The sequence below is a fragment of the Podarcis muralis genome, chromosome 2 (assembly GCF_964188315.1).
Source record: "Podarcis muralis chromosome 2, rPodMur119.hap1.1, whole genome shotgun sequence".
Taxonomy (NCBI): Eukaryota; Metazoa; Chordata; class Lepidosauria; order Squamata; family Lacertidae; genus Podarcis; species Podarcis muralis.
The window spans coordinates 35,200,921-35,221,111 of NC_135656.1; the positions used below are offsets into that span (position 1 = coordinate 35,200,921).

Sequence of the window (20,191 nt, forward strand, 5' to 3'; positions counted from 1 at the left end):
GGTTACTTATTCTGTACCATTGCTGCCTTCTTTATGCAGGTCATCCCCATGCCCCAGTGTGAAACATGGAGATGAGTGGGGAGATCCCAGTAAGTGTGACAATGGAGATGCATGCCAGTACTGTCACACCCGCACAGAACAACAATTTCATCCAGAGGTACAGTGAGCAACCCTTCCTGTTGGCTGCCTGGCTAGATAAATGGAGGGGCTCCAGGGTTTATATGTGCTGATAAACAGTAACACTTCTAATAAAAAGTACAATAACACTGGAAGAGAAAGAATCCAAGGGGTCCTGAGGAGCTGAAATTGCTTGAGATCTTGGATTCTTCACCCATAAGTGCTCCTATTGCCATCTAGACATGCTGGGAAGAATGTTTCCTTGGACATTGAGAGTACAGCTGGCAGGGGCTGCAGGAACCAAGGTGAGGGGCCAAATGGGGCTTAATGGTTGGATGTAGGAGAGTGAGAAAATTTGGAGTGGACTATGGCGCATGCGGAAGCCTAGAAGACACAAGAGGCTGAGGGAGGTGCATGAGATCTAGGTAGTACCCTGAGGGGCTAGGCTGACTCCTTGCCTTGTTTTTCTGAATTTGAGACATAATTCGTCCAAAATGCGAAAAAAGAATTTTTACCGTCTCATAAGGTATTCAGAGCAAAGTCAGAACAGTGATGGGGAACTAAATGTCATGAAGGCTTTCATAGTTGGAACAGAATGTGTGATGAATTTGGGAACTGACACCTGTGCATACAAGGACAGCAGAGTTAGTCTTAGTGTACACAACCCTTATCATAAGAAGACCATGTGTTTTCTAGCAACATTTGATGTTACTGTTGGGACATGGCTGCCCTGTCTATCAGCAGGATCCTTTCAAACTCTAGTTAAACATAGTTGAAGCAGTTCAACTATGGTTCCTTTCCTCATTCCCCAAAGACTGCTGTTCTGGCAGCATTGGGTGGCAGGGGCTTTGGGAGTGGTTCCCATGGATCCATATACACATGGAAACACTTCTCTTGAATGGATACTTGAATGGATACTTATTTTGTGATCTGATTCTGGATCCTTAGATAGAGCCAGTGTATGCACAGGACCATCATTCAGTAAGTTGCAAGAGTCATTAAAGCTGCAGTCCTATACACACTTATATGGGAGTAAGTCCAGCCAAACTTTTGAGCAGACGTGCAAAATATTGTGATGACGTTCTAATCAACTGTATTAATGTGTATAATCAATGGTAATACTGCTAAAATTAATTCTGTGAATGTCAAATATAATTTGGGATCAGAGTTATATGTAAAGCATAACTGAGGCACATCAAACTCAGTTGCATTTCTTGGTATAGTTTTATTTTTATTTTTTTAAAAATCATTATAGATAACTATATGTGCTCACTTGCATCACATTTTGTGCTTTCCCCCCCCCAGATCTACAAATCAACAAAATGTAATGACATGCAACAGTCTGGCAGCTGCCCCCGAGGACCCTTCTGTGCCTTTGCACATGTAGAACGTAGGTGGTCTTATCTTTATCTAGCAATAAAGTGTAAGCTGTGAGAGAAGTGTCATCCTGGGTTCAAAGTGGGACTTCATTTGCTGGATCAAGCAAAATTCAAAACAAATTACCCCCCTCCCCTCAGCAAGTCATGGGAAAGAATTCAAAAATAAATATTCCAGTGGATTTTATTTTGTGTGTTGTATCTTTTACTTTGGAAAAGACTCTTTAGCCACCAGATGGTGTGCGCTCTAGTTGCATTTCCTCAAAATTAAGTGACACCTAGTGGCCACTCAAGGTAATGTACAGTTTTAAGTTTCGCTGTGGGCATTTTGGGCTGCTGGTTTGTAATTTGCCTGCCTGAGGCTGTGAACACACAATTTCTTTCTGTGGAGGAAAGGAAAGAACTCATCTGCTGTAGTATTTGACCTGATCCTTTCGTGAAGGAGTTTTCTGCTTTTGAGATTTCTTTTTAAGAAGCCAGATCAATGTGGCACAGATCACTTGGTTGGATTCTTAGAAACGATGGGCAAGAATTTTTGGACACTTGATCAAGACATATTTCATAGAGGGAGGAGCGGTGATAGGATTTTCCTCTTCAGCAAGGCACTGGTAAGTATGGATGGGGGGATCTGTGACTCCCCAGGTGCTGTTGGACTGCAACTCCCAGCCTGGTCAGTCGTTGTGAATGATGGGAGTTGTTATTCAACCACGACTAGTGGGGCACAGATTCACTACCCCTGCTGTAGCTCAACACTGGCATTAAAAGTGAAATAAACAGTGTCTTGCCCTAACCTGAAATATGTAAGAAGAAAGCTGAAATGATTTTTGAACTACCCACTCTCTGCAAATCACTTTGGAGGAATGAAGGCAAAGCCACCCCCGCAAATCCAGTCTGAATCGGTAAATGTCCTCTCCATTGAACCCACCCAGATCTTGTCTGCTGAGCTGAAGACTGGATCTACTTCATATTCTTTCCCTTCCAGGTGCCCCAGACATTTCAGGGTGGGCTTGCCACGCAGATTCAGAACAACTGTTACAGCTCTTGTTTCTCCATACATAACCTATTCTGCCATATGAATTGTCTAGTTTGCGCTATTGGGAACATGGGATCTTTCTGTACGTAAAAAAAAAATCAATTCTAGCGTTCTGAAATCAAATGAGTGTTTCACATTCAATACTAAGGTCTTTCTGTCTCTGTTCCAAAACAGAGGGCTAACAACTGGGAAGGGCTATTGCCTTTAGGCATCACATCATGGGTGTAGCCAGGATTTATTTCAGGGAGGCAGACTTTATGTTGCGGGGGGGGGGGGCAGAACCAAGTTATCTGCAACACAATTGTGTTTTTTTTATTTATTTACTTAATTTGGGTGGGACAGCTACCCCCCCGGCCCCCTGGCTACAGCCATGCCTCACACCTGGGCTTTCCAGAAGCATATGGTTGGACATAGTTGGAAATAGAATTCTGTACTGTGTAGACAGTTGGTCTGATCCAAGAGGGTTGTTGTTATAGTCTTACATTCTTTCGGCTATGATTCTAAGCAAGCATACAGAAGAAAGCATCATTGAAATTGTAAGCTTGCTTACCTAGTAAATATGCTTAGAATTGGAGTGTCAGTCATAACCGTCAAGGTATTCTTAGCCATCATTGAACATTAGAGATGGAAACCCTGATTCAGCAGGTCTTTTGAATGAATCGTTACATCTGTCATTGCTTTAAGAGTGTAATTTATAATTTTACGAAAAGCTAAGACACTCAAGGCAACAAACCAAACATTTATCAACTTTGTGTTACTTCTGTGCTGGTATGAGGATTGCTGCAAATAGATATGGATCTATGGAACCTCTGCACTTAGGAGAACCATAAGATCCATTTTCATTTTTCTGCATACATTGTGTCATGTTTTTGTTTTGTGTTTCTTACAGAACCTCCACTTAATGAAGAGTTACAATCAACATCCTCTGTTTCCAGTCCTACACAAACAGGCCCTGTAATGTATATGCCCTCGGCAGCAGGCGATTCTGTTCCCGTCAGCCCTTCTAGTCCACAAGCCCCAGACCTTAGCAATGTACGTAGAAATTTTGAAAGTTCTTCACTTTGTAGGTTTTTACTGCAGACTTCTCTAAATATGAATGCCTTCTAGAGGAAGAAGCTGCCCCCTCGGACTCAAATACGTTACATTAAGGAAATGGTGCCTATATTTTTTCCATAAAATTTACTTAGAATTTGTGGGGGTTGGCAGAGCACTGGGATGCAAAACAGGTTTCCATCTGTGAGCTGAGATTTTGAAGGAACATAGTGGCATGGGTTTAAATCACAACTGCCACTTTCAAACTGGATTAGACAAGCTGAGCTGCTTTAAATTTACTTGGAAGTCATTTTCGAGCTGCCATATGGAGCAGCCCAAGGCTTTTCTGTGAAATTTAATACTGTTGTAATGCTCCCTGCTTAGAATTTGTCCCATTTGGGAAGTACTCTTTCTTCATCTGAAAATGACTGCTTCTAGAACACCTATTCAAATCATTAAAATGTTTGCATGGTTTTGCTTTTCTCCTCTTGAATAAAGTGCAATCTCTTGTTGTGGGTGCTGAGCTCTGTTGTATAGGTCTCATCTGAATTGCTTACCTTGTGAATAGTGGCAGCTGCTCCTAACTAAATGTTTGGGAATACAGCCTTGGAGCTTGTGTACTATGATATGTTTGAAGAATTTAACCTGGGGTAGTTGCCCTCTGTTTTCATGTTAAGCTAAAATTAAGCTGTAGTTATCCCTTGGGAGAGTCTTGCATATTTCTAGTGAATCATATCAAGTCACTGTTTAGAAGTAGACATCCTGCTGTCTAGTGGCAAGCTCACACTCTCACCTTTTGGCGAGCAAATTGTAATGTCTCCTTCCAAGTCCACCTGCTTTTGTCATACTGAAGCACCCTTTGTCTGTTGTTACTTCAGCCTGCTCAGCTGTGTATGTAGGCTGCAAGCCGAGTGAATGATGTTTTAATTATGCCTATTACGTATGACTGATTAAAGTTAAATAAATTGCTCATCCCACATATTCTGTGTTATGTCTTTGTCTTTGACTGTAGGTATGGAATAAACCAGGAACTCTGCCAACCAGCCCCACTTCTACTACAGTAAGTATCAACTCTAACTGGGGAGAGAGAGCATTATACAACCTGTGCTGGTTGAATGAAAATTGTTATTGTAAGAGGCTCCCAACAGTCCCCTCTTCCTTAATTCAAACCTCATCTGTTTTACATTTTGAAACAGTTGTTATGTTTGCCACAGTCCTGTATGTTTGCAGATCAGTAGCTCTCAGCCAACATGGCTTGTTATACCTCCACTGTTGGGAGGCAGTATGCCTCCGGATACCAGTTGCTGGGAATTGCAGATAGGCAGAGTACTGTTGTGCTCATATCCTGCTTGCAGGCTTCCCACGGGCATCTGGTTGTCCACTGTGAGAGCAGGATGTTGTGCCAAATGGACCATTGACCTGATCCAGCAGGCTCTTCCAATGTCCTTCCATTATGTGCCGTTGGGCACATAAATTAGATTCCCTAAAAGTTTCTAGTCCTTATGGCTATGAATATCCACATAAACATCTCCTAGAAACTCTTAAGTACAGAATTCCTGACAAAGCACTCAGCCATTAAACATTTTGTCCTGAAGATACTCTCCTTTTCTTTTGTCCATGGTTCTTTAGCAAAGCAACCTTGAATGACTGCATATGTAAAAAACAAAGCCGAGTGGCTTCTGATAATTTGGAAGTTCTCTCTCCCAGTTGTGCATAAATACTAAAGAACTCTCATTTTTCTCATTGCTGTGATGGGTCCAATAACCATAGTTATTTATGACAGGGAAGGATGGGAAGTCCCCAATAAGAGTGATGCAATCAAACATTTCAAAAGAAGTTTTTAGTTGCTTTCAATTCTGTACTTGTAAGCTGCCTTAAGCATTTTTCTACAGAAAGGTAGGGTGTAAATGTTTTAATAAATGAAAACATTAAGTTAATTAAAAATATTTATCAATTTAGGTCAAGGAAGAATGGAACACATGGTTCATATGGGGCTGTAAATATGTAGGAAAACTGATACAAAGAATTTGGGTTATGGGAATAAGAGTAAGAAGGTGTGCTGAGTGAAAATATTCAGCACTATGATCACTATAAACCACTTCCCAACCACCTCTATTTTCTAAAGCACAGACTGATGTCACATTTTTTATACTTTTTTTCTTTTAAACTTGAAGCATAGAATTGTAAGATTCTGAAGAAGCAACAAGGTTTTGCACTAGAAATATGTGTTCTGCTATGGGATTATGTTGGCTGTGCTGGTTTCTAAATGTCACTTGAGAGAGCATGAAGAACTTGTGAGCTGAATGAGAAGAATATGAGATTGTCTCTGGGATCAAGATACGGTTGTGCATTTCTGAGATGCTAAAGCATGAAAACTTGTGATTTATGTTCCCAGTTGACCTAGCTGAATCTAACAACTTAGTTATCTGGAGGTTTTTCCATCGAAGGCCATCTGCAGTAGTGCAAGACAGAATGTTACAATCCTAGGAATCTGTAACTGCACACTATATGAGTTCCACTCATGTTGTGACCTGTGCTGTTTTTTTCTTCCTTCTTCCATTAGATTCTCTGTAGGAATAGCAGTCTTGGAAGCCCATCTAATATATGTGGGTCTCCTCCTGGTGCCATTGGAAAACCCCATAGTTTGGAAAGCATTGGCTTCCCCACAGATTCAGTAACTGCAGCCAGCAGCTACAAGAAGGCACCAGGATTTGAGCGGGAAGACTTGGTTGGAGCAGAGTACCTAAAGAATTTCAAATGCCAGGTAGGTGGGGAGTACAGGGAAAAGGGACCTAAGGGTTTCATATTGGCTTTGAAGCCAACTGCCCAAACCACTGCAATATGTTGGTGAAACATCTTGGTACTTCCCTAAGCTACGAAATTGGCGCTAGACAAGCACGGCACAAGGGCTCCTGGTATTGTGATACATAATCAAGTAATCCAAAGAAAGAATCTGAAGCAAACTTTACATATTTTTTACATACCACAAAATCAGCCACCTGGAACTTTCTATTGGGCTAGTCTAGAGACACATTTCTCGAAACGTTTTTTTCCAGGCAAGGACCCGAGTCAGAGTTCCTTGGCATAAAGAAAATTAATATCCTTGCTATCCGTGTTAGTGCACTTATCACGGTATATTTTTAGCCTAAAGGGATTATTTTTCTTCCTGAAAAAATATCTGAAGAAGTGTACATGCACACAAAAGCTTATACCCAGAACAAACTTAGTTGGTCTCTAAGGTGCTACTGGACTATTTTTTAATTTATTTCGACTGTGTCAGACCAACTACCTGAATCCCTGAAAAAAGGCATTTAGAATATAACTGCAGTGATACTTAAAATGGACATATTTGAATATTTTCATGAAGATATAAAATAATCTCATGCTTGCAGAGAAGCCACTGGGAATATTACAGCAACAACAAACTTTATTACAGTCGCAGACCAGCATAACTGGGACTTTAACATTTATTCTGGAGTATTGATGGAGTAGGATTTTTCTTACCAACTTTTCCTTAAATGCCCATTTTTTTCCTTACCAGGCATAGACTAAGAAAACATTCCACACTTTATTTTCATTGTTAATCTCACCACATGAGTCACAGTGGAGTACAAAGATTACAGGGCAATCATATGCATGTTTAAAACTTGGAAAGTTTATTTCATTTATTTCAATTGGATTTACATCCAAGTTATCAGTACCATATGTGCTGGGAATCCCCACTACCATTTATTGTCTAATACTTTTTTCCTTGTCTAATGGGCTCTGAACTTTCTGGGAGCAGCCAAATAGAGAAAGTTTTGTTAGAATCCCATAGCCCTCTCAAATGCTTGAAGTCAGCAATTTCACATTTGTATACTCCCCCTCCACTCGTCTTTCTTTTTTGTTCTGTTTACTGCAGCAGGCAAAGATTAAATCCCATTCCTTGGAACATAGAACCCAAGAACAGCCTCTGTTACAACCAAAACAGGTATGTTACCCCAAATTGGCCCTAGACTATTCCTGTGTGTTTATGCCATCTCATCCATGGCTTCCAAGCCTACTTGTGGATGCTGGATGATATATGGGTGGGTGGTGGTATTTTCCTAAGAGTTGTTTTTTTTTTTTTAAATAGTCCCTAACAAATGTATATTCAGGTATGTGCAAATGCTGAGGCTGTGCATATAGAGGAGCATCCAAATTAGAAATCTAAATATGAATTCAGCTGCAGAGATAATTAAAGAAAGGTTTAGTACAGCTCACTGAACCTTATTCTGATAAAATTGTACATAATTATGATTATATGATGCCGCTGATAATGTATGAGAAGTGTTCTAAAAGAATCAAAGTTGTCCTTCATAACTGTAGCATATATTTGTTTTGGCATTGCGTTGTATATTAACTACTGTGAACTGCCCTGAATGTATGTTGATATAGAAGTCTGTGCTATAAATTTTATATATATGGAGAGAGAGAGAGAGTTCTCTTTCCCAAGGGAAATGAGAAAGAGAGCCTGTTATGGGCTTTTCAAAGCTCAGATTCTACTCTGAGTCTTGAAAAGTAGATAGAGCTGGAAGAGAAAGCGGGAAAGGGTGCCATTCTTTCAACTTCCTCCTTCAGAACTATTTACTTTTTTGGGAGGGGGGCAGCAAAAGTTACCACTCTCTCCATCTCATGATGGAAGGGTAAGTGGGAGAGGAGGCTTTATGGGCACCAGGGAAAGTCCTCAAGAGTTCTGTTGTGCACATGAGCGCCATGTTGGCACCCCCAGAGCTAGGGACTTGCTCATACACTTTTTAAATTGCATGCTGAGAATGAATTATCCAGTGTTTAAATATATGTCTCCCTCTTTCAGGATATATTGGGGATTCTTCCTGTTGGCAGCCCACTGACATCTAGCATCTCTTCTAGTATCACTTCTAGTTTGGCAGCAACACCGCCAAGCCCAGCAGGCACAAGCAGTGTCCCTGGCATGAATGCAAATGCCCTTCCATTCTACCCAACCAGTGACACAGTGGAGTCTGTGATAGGTAATACTGCCTATACTCATGGGGACCAGCTCTGAAAGGGAATATAATCAGCCTGGGAAATAGGAGCATGTTGTAGATTTAGATACCTGGGGAATTTTTGCAGAATCCCATCTTTCTTTTAGAGGCGGCTAATATGACATGCACAGTCTTCCACGCATCATAATTTCAGCTCTGAATTATATAAAAATGTGTCAATATGGTGAACTGGATATTATGATTGCTCTGAATTTTTTGTGTAGTGAAATTGATGTCTTGTTTGCTATCCTTCATCTTACTTTATGCTTGCTAAATTTACAGATCACAAATTTGGCCCAAAGTGCTACTGTATTGGGCCAGTCCAGGACTCTATTTAATTCATGTGACAGGTGTAATTTGTGGTTGAGCAACTGTTTTCATAAATTTTACAAGGATGAAACTCGGATCTGAACACATCAGCAGAAGTCCATAGCCAGTCTGTGCCTTAGGTGAAGATTTAAAAGGACCTTGTTTATACTTCCCTTCCAGGGTGTGGTATGTCACCGTATTTTAATCTCCTGATTTCCCAAGGAGATTAATAGCACATATTGTGCAGAGCAGGTATTTCCCTTTTTATTTTCTCCTCAGGCACAACTTTATTTACTATTTTTTATTATTTCTAAACAGGGGATATATAGTGTTGCTTCATGTTGGCCTCTCATTGTCCAGATATCTTATTATGATTGCTAATGGTTTATGTTCTATAACAGTGCTGTGCCACTACCCTCCCAGAAGGAGCACCATTGCTGCTTACTGGGATGGTGCAGGGGCAGCGTGGAGGCAGGATCAGGGCTCGGATTGGCTCTGCCAGTTCACCCTTCCAACCCCAACCTCACTGCTACCCTGCCCATCCCAGAAGGCAACACTAACGTTGCTCCCAGAAGGGCAGCAGAGTGATCCCGCCCCGGCCCCTTCTGCCTGGAATGATAAAAAACAAAAAGAGAATTCCTGGCTTTGAAATGAAAAGTTTGCAGTAGTGTGGTGGAGGACAGGAAGGGCAACTTCTTTAGCCCCAAACAGGCTCTTGTTACACATTTTAATAGGCATCCTGTGGGGAATTGCAGTCTTTTTTGTGAAAGGCTCGAAAAGCAACCTTTTGGAAAAACGCCAAACCACAATACTGGCTTTGGAGGAAAAAGGGGCTGGGGAGCAACCATTTCAATACAGAAAACTGTGATCTATTTTATGGTCCACATTTCTGAAGTAACATGAATATAACACATGCCATACTTTTCTTTGAGAGACAACATTAATGGGGCATATTTGCTGGACATATTAAATTGGCTAGAAATGACACTTGGGAAGAACCTGTAGAGGCTTGCTTCATCTCATCCCAACTGGCAATGCCCATGCTATGTATCGCTGATCCATTGTTGGGACACTGCTGGCTATAGCCTGCTTCCTAGGGTATGCTAATCCATCCCCTTTCCCCGATGCCCCTCACCTGACTGCTGCACTCGACCCCCTTCTTTCCACTGCCATACCTGCACCTCATTCCTACTGCCCATCTCCTCCTCCACTGAATTGCAACCCAAGTCACTGCTCCATTGTGGAATTCCTAAAAGAGGGAAATTCCAATCACCATGCATCATGGATACCCAGGTTACTAGGTGACTGGGATGGGCACCCTTCATTCAAGCTGTCCTTGGATGTATTTCTTCCCAAAGTCAAGCTGTACAGCAGGTGTCACTGGATGATCTGTTTTGCATTGCTGTTTATTTCTGGTGTCAATCTGTGGGAAAGAACCTGATGCTGAAAGCTTTTAGGGCTCAAAAACAATAGGAAGTGATATGAAAAGCTGCCTTGTTTAGACAACTGTTGACTAATGGCAGTATTGTACAGTGGGGAGCAGGGCCCTATAGATCCTCCTGTCCAGAGCAGTGTCATCTCTGCATGTAGGCTCTTTGGGCTTCCCTATCCCTTGAAGTTGTTGGTCCTTTTTGTATTATATAATTGGTGCCTCTGTCTGGCAGAGTCTGCCTTGGATGACCTGGACCTGAACGAATTCGGAGTGGCTGCCCTGGAGAAGACATTTGACAGCAGCTCGGTGCCCCACACGAGTGGCATCATGATAGGTACATGAAAGCAACAGAGCTTTCTTTGATCTTCTGCCAAGCAGGGTTCGCCCCATCAGCTGGCTGAAGCAGCCTAACAAGCTCTCAAAACCAGTCCTAACATTATATGTTGGTTTGCGGCCAATGGGAGACCTTGGAGCAAAAGGGCTCTCATTGACTAGCAGATTGGAAATTTATTCCACTGGTTTCAGATGTCCCAGTTATGTTTATGAAATTGACATGGCTTATTTGACACACTAAACATGTTTATGAAATTATGACATGAACATTTCACGGAGGGGGGCGGGAAGTCATTTTAAAATAATGAGAAACAAATTGGATTGTTTTCACTGTTCTGCTGTCACAGGACCATGGCAAGACATTATCGCCACACATTGACAAACTACCGCATATGTATCTCATCATTTGTATGTGGTCATTTCAAACCAGCGTCCATTTTGTGTGTGTGTCTGGTTGTTCAGGTGAAAATAGTCCTTACAACCTTGGTCCCCTATTGTAAGAATCCCATAATGCATTTACACAGGTTGTTGTTGTTTTGTGAACTAAGCCACATGCAAATTGGTAGCTATTTCCGCTCATGCTGTCTGAACTCTGTCTCTGAATGGCATAGCCATCAGCTTAGACCTGATCCTCCATGGTGCCAGATGTTGTATGTTGCAGACCATTGCAGAATGCTCTGCAGTGGCCTTCCATCAATACACAATTCTATTTCACCACATCCTGCCCTCAATATTGGTTCAGATTTGAGCAGTAGCACAAATCAGAATGATTTTCCACATACCCAAGTGATCAAGTCTGCTTTCACAAAAACCAAAGAGGTAGAATTCAGCATGAGACAATTCTGCACTGGTATTGTGCCTATGCTTACTCTGGCTAAAACAATTTGGAAGTGGGTGCTGTTTACGGTGCAGACATCACAATTCAAGATAGGAGTCAAAATAGGGTCCAAATAATGTTTTTCATGCAATGTAGACACAGTGTTGGTTCCCATGAAGGTAACTGCCCTTTTAATGATGGTTGCAAAGACTGTGCTCCTCAGATTATCAGTAAACTGATTGAGGACTCTAGTTTTGTGGGCAGCACCTTGTATCACAGTCCTCCTGAGTTGACTTAGAATAACACGTTGGTTACTTCTATTGTAACTCTGTCTAGGTTAGAAGGAGGATGGAGAGTTCTAGGGCATGTAAGAGTCCCTCCCCAGGTCATCCTAGAAGCACTCTTAATTTCTGAATCTAATTTCTGAACAGGTGCTGCTGTGCATTTTCAAGCTTTATAAACATAAGGGGTAAAAACTGAGTTTTCAAAGAATGAAACCTGAGATTCTTATTATTCTGACAACATTAGCAAATCCCATGCTACTGAGTTTGATTCCTCTGAGCTCCTCTGTTGTTCAGATTGGGAGGTGATTTCCCCCATTCTCTTTCCTGTAGATCTAGCAGAAATAATTATGGTGTTGAAATTTAATGATCTGATCTTCTCAGACATCTTTTTACTGAAGAGTATAGTTTTTTACAGGTGTATTAAAAATGAAGGTTGTAATTTGCCCCATTGAATTTGTGGCTTCTCCCTTGACTTTGAATATCGAGAAACGGCCCCATTTGCTGTTGTTTAACTGGTATTAAGAACATAACTTACATCCCTAATATTGGGGTTGGGGAGGGATTTGAACTTACAGAAATATTTTTGGCAGGATATGTAATGTGATGGGGAAATATATTTTTAACTAGTACAATAGCCCTTGGAAATGTAGTTGCTTAATCCATGTGATATGATGGACACATGTTTTCTTGTTCCTGTGAAAAGAGTCTTAAAGATGCCCATTATCACCATCGCTGGCCACTTCTTTGTTTTAGAGAAATGCAGCCTCTTGCACTAATAAACAGTGGAGATAGTGCAAAAGCAATTTAGTTTAAACATGCATAATTTGAATTAGTTTATTGTCATTGTGGAGAGACAGATGAAAAAAGCTGTCTAAATGTCTCTCTTGACAGTCCCTTAAACTCTTAAATGACCCCCTTGTATGTTGGAGTACAGTTGACACTGTCCATATGTCCTATTTTGCACAGTTAACACCCAAGAAAGTTGCTACTGTACCTTCCTTGGCCAGAGGAACAGTTCTCATAATGCTCTTTCTGAAGGTAAAGAGGGATGGAAAGTGGAGAAAAACCCCGGACTCCCCCGTCCTTTACTGGTGCAGAGAGTGAAGCAAACACCTGCTGTTCAAATTCCTGTGCTGTGCTTCCACTCATAACTCATGGCTTCTACATTCCCATCCTTTCTGTGTGTTCTTTGTCCAGGTGGGAGTTTGCTGCAAAGTTCTGCTCCTGTAAATATCCCTGGGTCCCTTGGAAGTTCTGCCTCCTTTCACTCTGCCTCTCCTTCTCCACCGGTCAGCTTATCATCGCATTTCCTCCATCAGCCCCAGGGACACTTAAGCCAATCAGAAAACACATTCCTGGGGACATCAGCTTCTCATGGATCATTAGGTAAATGCCCAGTGCGTATGTGAGAGTGTGCATGTGAACATGTACATACCTGTCTATACCATGTAAGTATTTTCCTTTTATCTTAGCTTTCATTTAAATGTCCTCATTTTGTGTTGCCACCTAACATATCTTGTGCCCAATGCCTATCAGACGAGGGAGAATTCACTAAGCCTAAGGACATCCCAGAAAGAATTTCCCTGCACAAAATAATCAAACAACAGATGAGTTAAAATAGTTTGGGATACCCATACAACAAAGAGCAAATGTAGCAAAACACATTAGGAAAAATTAAGCAAATTCCAAATGTGTAAGGATGACCCAAAATTCACAGAAGGTAGACTTTCTGCAGCTAAGAGAAGGAGGCAAATAGTCTCAACAGTAGCTCAGTAGATGGATGAGCATATATTAACCACAGCAGTAGCGTCTCAACAGAGTTGCTGCTGTTTTACCAGGAGAGGGAAGGGTAGAGGTGAAGTGGTGAAGTCAGGGCTGTGTGAACACACCAGCAGGAGCACTGGTTTGCCCCAACCAATTTGTCTGCACAAATCTTACTACCACCTCGCTTCTCCTGGCAAACAGCAGTGACTCTGCTGCTCAGAGGCTGCTGTGGCTCCATCCCACTGGGCAAGACACTCCTGCATTACAGAGTATCAACAATCATAGAAAAAGGTTCAAATACGTGATACCATTCGCAATTAGCTTCTGATGCACTTGGAATAGTGGACTTTTTCAGGTTTAGACCTCTTAGTCATACCTGGTCAGTTATAGCTAACAGACATGAGCTCTGAAAATCAGATACTTGCAAGCCTATCAGAAGCGAAATATTTTATCTCTTCCTAAACAGTTTCCAAAAGACTCCTGGGGCTGTATCCAAAACATTTTTACTTGTACAATGGGACTTCTCCCCACCCCCTTTGCTCCCTAAATCTGTTCTAGGGGTTTCCTCAACCCTCCAGAGTAGATTTAGGGAGCAGAGAGACAGGGGACGTCTCATTGCGTAAGCAGAAATTCTTGCACTGACGGAATGTGTTGGTTGGACGTCAGTCACCCTTGATATTCAAAGTAAAGCAAGGGCTCAGTATTCCATGTGTAACAGACCTAACCTCTCCTTTAAATCATGAAAGCTGTGCAGTGATGGGAGTACTTTTGAATTTGCTCAGAGTTCCTTCCATTACCATTACACAGCCCTACAACTGGATCTCTCACTGCAAAGATTAGTCAGACTGGGTTCCAGGAATACTTTCCATTTGCAAGACAACCCACCCCATACTGTCTGTTTAAAGGAACATTTGGCCTGCTTTAGAACCAGGGGTGGTGTGTTCCATTTCACCGTTTGAGGTGAAACGGGAAGTATTGCTTTGCCCTGCTGCCGCTCTGACCACTACCACCTACTTGCTCCTGCCGCAGCCATGCACCTTGCCACATCTGCCTTTGGCAGAAAAGCTGCGCCACCATTGGCACTGAGTTGGGGCAAGATCATGCTCCTTTCAGTGTTGATTGCATAGAAGCAACAGGGAAGACGGGGTACTTGTGGGCATGCCACCTAGGGCGGCTTCTGCCACCTGAAGCAGCAGCCTCACCTTGACTGGTCCAGCTCTGTTTAGAACAGTTACATCAAATTTTGCCATGGTAGTAGGAAGGCAAGAGCAGAAGCATTCCTTTATTGTTACTTAGAATGTTCCTGGGCTGGATTCTGGCATCAAAATCAGGTTCAAAGGTTAAGCATTGGCTCCAGTTAAGAAGACATGATTATACAAATGAATCTTTACAACCTGGGGGGTAGCTATAGTATCTATAAATGGAAGCACCTCAGAAAATTCAACACTTGGCATTTGCTGAATGTCCTATGGACGGTACAGCATAGAAGTGTGCCTGTCTCTGGTAAAGAGGTTTAAAGTCTAGGCAGGACACACAGGAGAGAATAAGGTAAATGACAAAGCAGTGTGCAGGAAGTATGTGGGAAGAATTAAGAACTAGGTACTTGTTTTTATGTGTTTAATCACGTCTTGTCTATCATCTGTATAACCACCCGCTTGGTGCATCATATTGCAAGTGGTAAATGTGTACATGTTTGATTTTATTTACCCTGCCCTTCAACTACTATCAGGAGTAGCTTACAAAAAAATAAAATTATACTAATTTTACAATAAGCATCTTGTGCATGTGTAGACTCAATTCAGATCATGGCCTAATTGTAAGCCAAACCACGGGCATCTGCATTATTGACGCTCATTAGGCTGGCTATCAGTTGAAAATGTGTTTTCAATAAGCAGTTTTGCTATATATTTTTTACTCCTCTATTAAAATGTATTCCTGCATAAAAATAGCATGCATACATAGAAAACAGTAACACAATAGCAAGCCAGGGTCTTTAAATAAAGCAAAACATATGGCATTTTAAGAAGCAGAGTTAGCTTTTATAAGTGATAAGAGTATTTTTATTGTTTATATCATCTTCTGCAGTAGCATGTGCCCTTGACCTGGTTCCTCTGCTGTGACCTAATTTATAACACGGCTATGACTGGAATCAGGATGAGCTCACACTAGCCATGCTGCTTAATAAATCAGTGTGGTGAGCAGTGCTTTAGTTCCACAGGAAAAACTAAACTGTGATGGGTAATTCAGTGTGAAGAAGAAAGCTTTACTAAAAACACCTAGAATAGTATTGCAGATATTTTTCTACTGCAGCTTATTCTACCGGAGCATATTTTTGTAGGAAATACACTTTATTTTATCTATTTAACAAAATTGGCATGCCATTTGATTGCAGTAAGCCCTCTAAGTGGTTTACAAGAATACATAATTTGTTATGACAGAATAAGAGCAGCAGTAGTGGTGTGTCGGGTGGGGTGGAGCTGCAGGGGCACACTTCTGGCACCAGTGTTGCTGCCTGCAAGGGGCTGGGATAGGTTGAGGCTATGCAGGCACACCAGCAGGAGCACTCGACTGGCTCTGCCAGTGCTGCCACGCAGGCTGACTTCAGCCCTATCCAAAAGGAGCAGCTCCACAGCTCCACCCCATCACATGGAGCACTACTGGAGAGCACTCTCTGTTGCTCCACAGACTCTGTGGATCTATTTGCAACCTACCCTTTGTATGTGTGAGCTCTGGCAGAAAACAGCAGCAGAAGAAACTGTATCCAATTTATTCCCACCTGGTTTGAGATGGCGAGGCATTTTGCATTATTTGGAGCAGAAAAAGCAGGTGTAAGACTCAGCTGGGAACCTCAGCCAATCCCTGCCCCTGGTGTTATACAGGTGTTTTTGCAAGCACATGTTCATTGCACAGTACATTTTTAAGCACTCTCATAAAAATGTAAACTGTGCAGTGAGCTTTATTTCCCTTAGTATTAAACACTGCCTTATTCTAAAAAACAAAACAAAAACAAAAACAAAATCTGAGGGCCAGTTCTGATGTGAAGTGAGCTGGTTCCTCAGATGAACTTCTGAGTAAGATCAGCAAAGGCACAGATTTGGACACGAAAAATGGCTTAGTGCTGGTTTGTACTGAAGAACTTCACGTGGTGAATAGATCTTAAGTATTGCACTTGTAGATTCTTATACTAATGTATTCAAATCACATATGGGTTTGGTTTGTTAAAACGATTCTAATTCTGATCAAAACAAAATGGTGTAATATTAGAGAAAAATCTTTCAAAAGTAGAAGTGTGAATTGCAACAATGTTTGGAATAAGATCTAATTAGATTGATTAATGAAGTTACAAGATTAATGGCTAAGGGCTTTTTTAAAACAATCCACACACAGGTTTTGCTGTTTAACCAGGCCTCTGCTTATACTGGCAGTTGCTAGCATATCTGTTTTAGTTGCGCTGTGGCCAGTGTCTCACGTGGAGATCTTCCCTGTGTGGTGCATCTAAGCCTGTATCTCTCTGCACAGCAGTTATAGGTTAGATGCAGTACAAAGTGCTCAGTAGCACTCTTGGAACCAGCATGCCATGTGTCATATTTTTTAAACGTAGAGAATATTTACCGTGTTGCCATTTCTTCTGTGTAAGCTGGAGTGACAAACAGTAACTCTGCAGGTACATGAATGTCCCTCCCCAGAATCCCCAAATGAATCAATGCCCTGTGAAATATTGAACCATTTCATTCCCTTTCCAAACAGTGCCAGGCAAGAAAAGGGGTAATCCAGGGATATATGTGACATAACATTTCCCCCCTTCCTGTCTGCATGAAACAGGTTTAAACGGGATGAACAGCAGCATATGGGAGCACTTTGCTTCTGGAAGTTTTTCACCCAGTACCTCGCCTGCATTTCTGTCGGGTCCAGGTGCTGCTGAGCTGGCCAGGCTGCGGCAGGAATTGGATGAAGCTAACAGCACAATAAAGCAGTGGGAAGAATCTTGGAAACAAGCCAAACAGGTAGCGTCCGCTGGGAGGGGTGAGTGAGAGTGGTTTGCCAGGATACTAATGGGCAAAAGCATCCACCTAACAGCTGAATAAATAGTTTGAGGGTCCAAAAATAATATACAAAGTCAGATTTGGTGTGTGTTATACTGTAACATAGTTCCTTCACAGCAGACACGGGAGTTTTGTTTGTTTTTCTTTTTTAGCTCTTATCAATGGAGAAAGAAACCGATTGATACCTTAGATATGCTGAGGAGTAGGTTGCAAATTGTAATAGGATTTGAAAATGTTCATGCCAAGGTTGCTAGTGTTCCTCTAGGAGTATTGGCTTCTTTCCAGTTGTATCTGAGCACACCTTTCCAATTGTCCCAAGCCTTTTGATTTATGTATCCCCTGAAAATTGATATGCTCCTCACCTTTTTGTAGTAATGCTCTAATTATTTTGAGGTTAGTAGCTGTGCACTGAAAGAATGGTAAGCCTCTCCTTCTGCATTCAAGATGCTGTGTAAATGTTCTCCGTCTGGGGATGTACGTTTTCACCCCGCTCTGGCCAGGTTGGCTAACAAGACTAGGGTGGGTGTGAATATATGCTTTTTGCTAAACTGTTCCCATAACTAGATTGAGACAGATGGATTGCATTTAGTAAATTGTTCCCTGAGCTGGTGTTAGGCGCTGGAGTCAGGCATAGGTCAGCAATAAAACAATAAAGCACCTGATGCCAGTGAAGTTAATTCATTATTCAAAGAAACAAAACAGCTCAGTCCTAGTGATCACAGCAACCCTTCCCAGTAGGTCTTGCCCTAATGAGGCAGTTGTGAGGACTGAAAGTCCCTGCCTTCCCTCTGCTCTCCAAGGCTCCTCCTCCAGTTGTTTCCCCACCAGCCTAAGGCTCTGCCACCTTGTATCTCATTGCTCTGCCCTCTTGATTGCTCTGTGTGGTCTGGGAGACCAGGAGGGACAGGAGCTGGTTGCAGTAGGAGAGGAAGACTCCCTGGCGTCTTCTGCAGCCTGCCCCTACTCTGCCTCTTGACCCCACTCTGCTTCTGCCTCTGCTTCTGGAGTGCTCTCTGCCACAGCCTCTTCCTGCTCACTAAACCCTGTGGCCTCTTCAGCTTCCAACACCTCCTCCTCCTCCCAGTTTGCTTCCGCTTCTCCCTCTGACCATACGTTGTTGTCCCACCACCAATCCCCTGGCTGTGAGCTTTCTTGCCCTGGGGGTTCCTTTGGGACCACTCTTCTGTATCCAGCCAGTCCATAACAGCTGGGCAGGCAGGATGCTCCACTTCAAAGCACTTAAAGCCATGTAGCTAAAATAACCTATAGAGGAGTTGTGGTAAAATGTGGATACCTGGGCTAGAAAACCTTTGTGTCACTTCTGTGTGTGCGGATTGAAAGGATCTCATTAGCTATGGGGTGTGTTCCCAAAAACCTGTCCATTCCACCTCTGGGCAATTATTGTGCCAAAAGGAAAGAACAGCCCAGAGCTGGAGAAGGCTGCCTTTCAAGCTTCGGGGGAACAATTTACTAAAATAATCTATATAAGTACACAACTACTACTACTTTATTTTAACTGCTTTATTATGCTTACAATAATAAAATACCAATTCCTCCCCCATCACCACCAAAATAGATACATGGTGCTTTCTTGCCATGTGAATATATTTTTGAGAAGATAAACACTCTAGGATCCAATGTGTGTGTACACCTTTTGCCAGTACTGTGTGCATAATGTTTGCTTGGGAAATTTGCCATATTTTGTCTCACACTGATTTCAGGAGTTTGTATAGATACAAGAAATCTGCTCCATATACAAAGCCTTTAAATAGAATGCTGGGGAAACTATTCAAGCTGCGGAGTGAAGCCAAGTGAGGAGATGAGAGAATTCACTTCACATCCTCCTCTCCCACCCCACCCCCACACTGTTCCCCAAATCACAAATGACTTTTCCTTTGGGATACACAGGCCTGTGATGCTTGGAAAAAGGAAGCTGAGGAAGCTAATGATCGTGCCAACACGGCAACCATAGAATGTGAGCTAGCCCGGGAGCAGAGGGAGGCCTTGGAGCTGCAAGTGAAGAAACTCCAGGAGGAAGTGGAGAGGATCCACACTGGCCAGGACCCCCAGTTCCTGCGTTCGCTCTCTGATGTAGAGACCCTCTCCCTCTCCACACTCTATAATCTCCAAAAACAGCTGCGTGCCAACCTGGAAAGAGTTGATAAGGTAGGTCTTGAGTGAGAAGTCTTGTCCCACAATTAACTTAGCTTCCTTTTTGAATCTTTAATAAAAGCAGCAACTGTGAAGTTTGCATTTTTAATCCGTGGTACATTTAGAACCCCATAGACTTGGCAACCATGAAATGTCCCATTCTTTCTTGGATGAGGGGGTGCAGTTTTATACTAGAATGCTCTCAGCCAGCAGGCAAGGCTTATAACATGACAATAGGAAAGGGCATTTCCCTCTGGATCAGAGTATGGTATGTCTGGTACCTGGAAGCAAATCCCACATTGGGCTCCCATGTAATGACTTGGGCCTGTAGAATATGCTGAAATGGCACACACAGACTCCCCATGTTTCCGGGTGGTTGAAGGAAGGTGGAAAGGGATTTTATTTGGTAGTACATAACTTGACACTGCCTTAAAAACATTTACAGCCCCATAGCATTGATCTTGGGGGTGGGGGGA

At 42.3% G+C, this 20,191-nt stretch overlaps 1 protein-coding gene across 4 annotated transcripts in view; it reads left to right on the top strand.

The window, feature by feature from the left end:
* Positions 1 to 20,191, top strand: part of UNK (unk zinc finger) — a 47,003-nt gene that overhangs the window by 22,023 nt on the left and 4,789 nt on the right. For 3 of the 4 annotated variants that reach the window (XM_028716928.2, XM_077924211.1, XM_077924212.1), the window contains 11 exons: positions 40 to 157; positions 1,423 to 1,507; positions 3,416 to 3,558; positions 4,571 to 4,618; positions 6,122 to 6,322; positions 7,460 to 7,528; positions 8,393 to 8,567; positions 10,556 to 10,657; positions 12,955 to 13,143; positions 17,344 to 17,525; positions 19,473 to 19,730. In XM_028716928.2, the coding sequence (XP_028572761.2) occupies positions 40 to 157; positions 1,423 to 1,507; positions 3,416 to 3,558; positions 4,571 to 4,618; positions 6,122 to 6,322; positions 7,460 to 7,528; positions 8,393 to 8,567; positions 10,556 to 10,657; positions 12,955 to 13,143; positions 17,344 to 17,525; positions 19,473 to 19,730 (1,570 nt within the window). The remainder of the gene's footprint in view (positions 1 to 39; positions 158 to 1,422; positions 1,508 to 3,415; positions 3,559 to 4,570; positions 4,619 to 6,121; positions 6,323 to 7,459; positions 7,529 to 8,392; positions 8,568 to 10,555; positions 10,658 to 12,954; positions 13,144 to 17,343; positions 17,526 to 19,472; positions 19,731 to 20,191) is intronic. The other variant, XM_028716929.2, reaches the window with a different exon arrangement.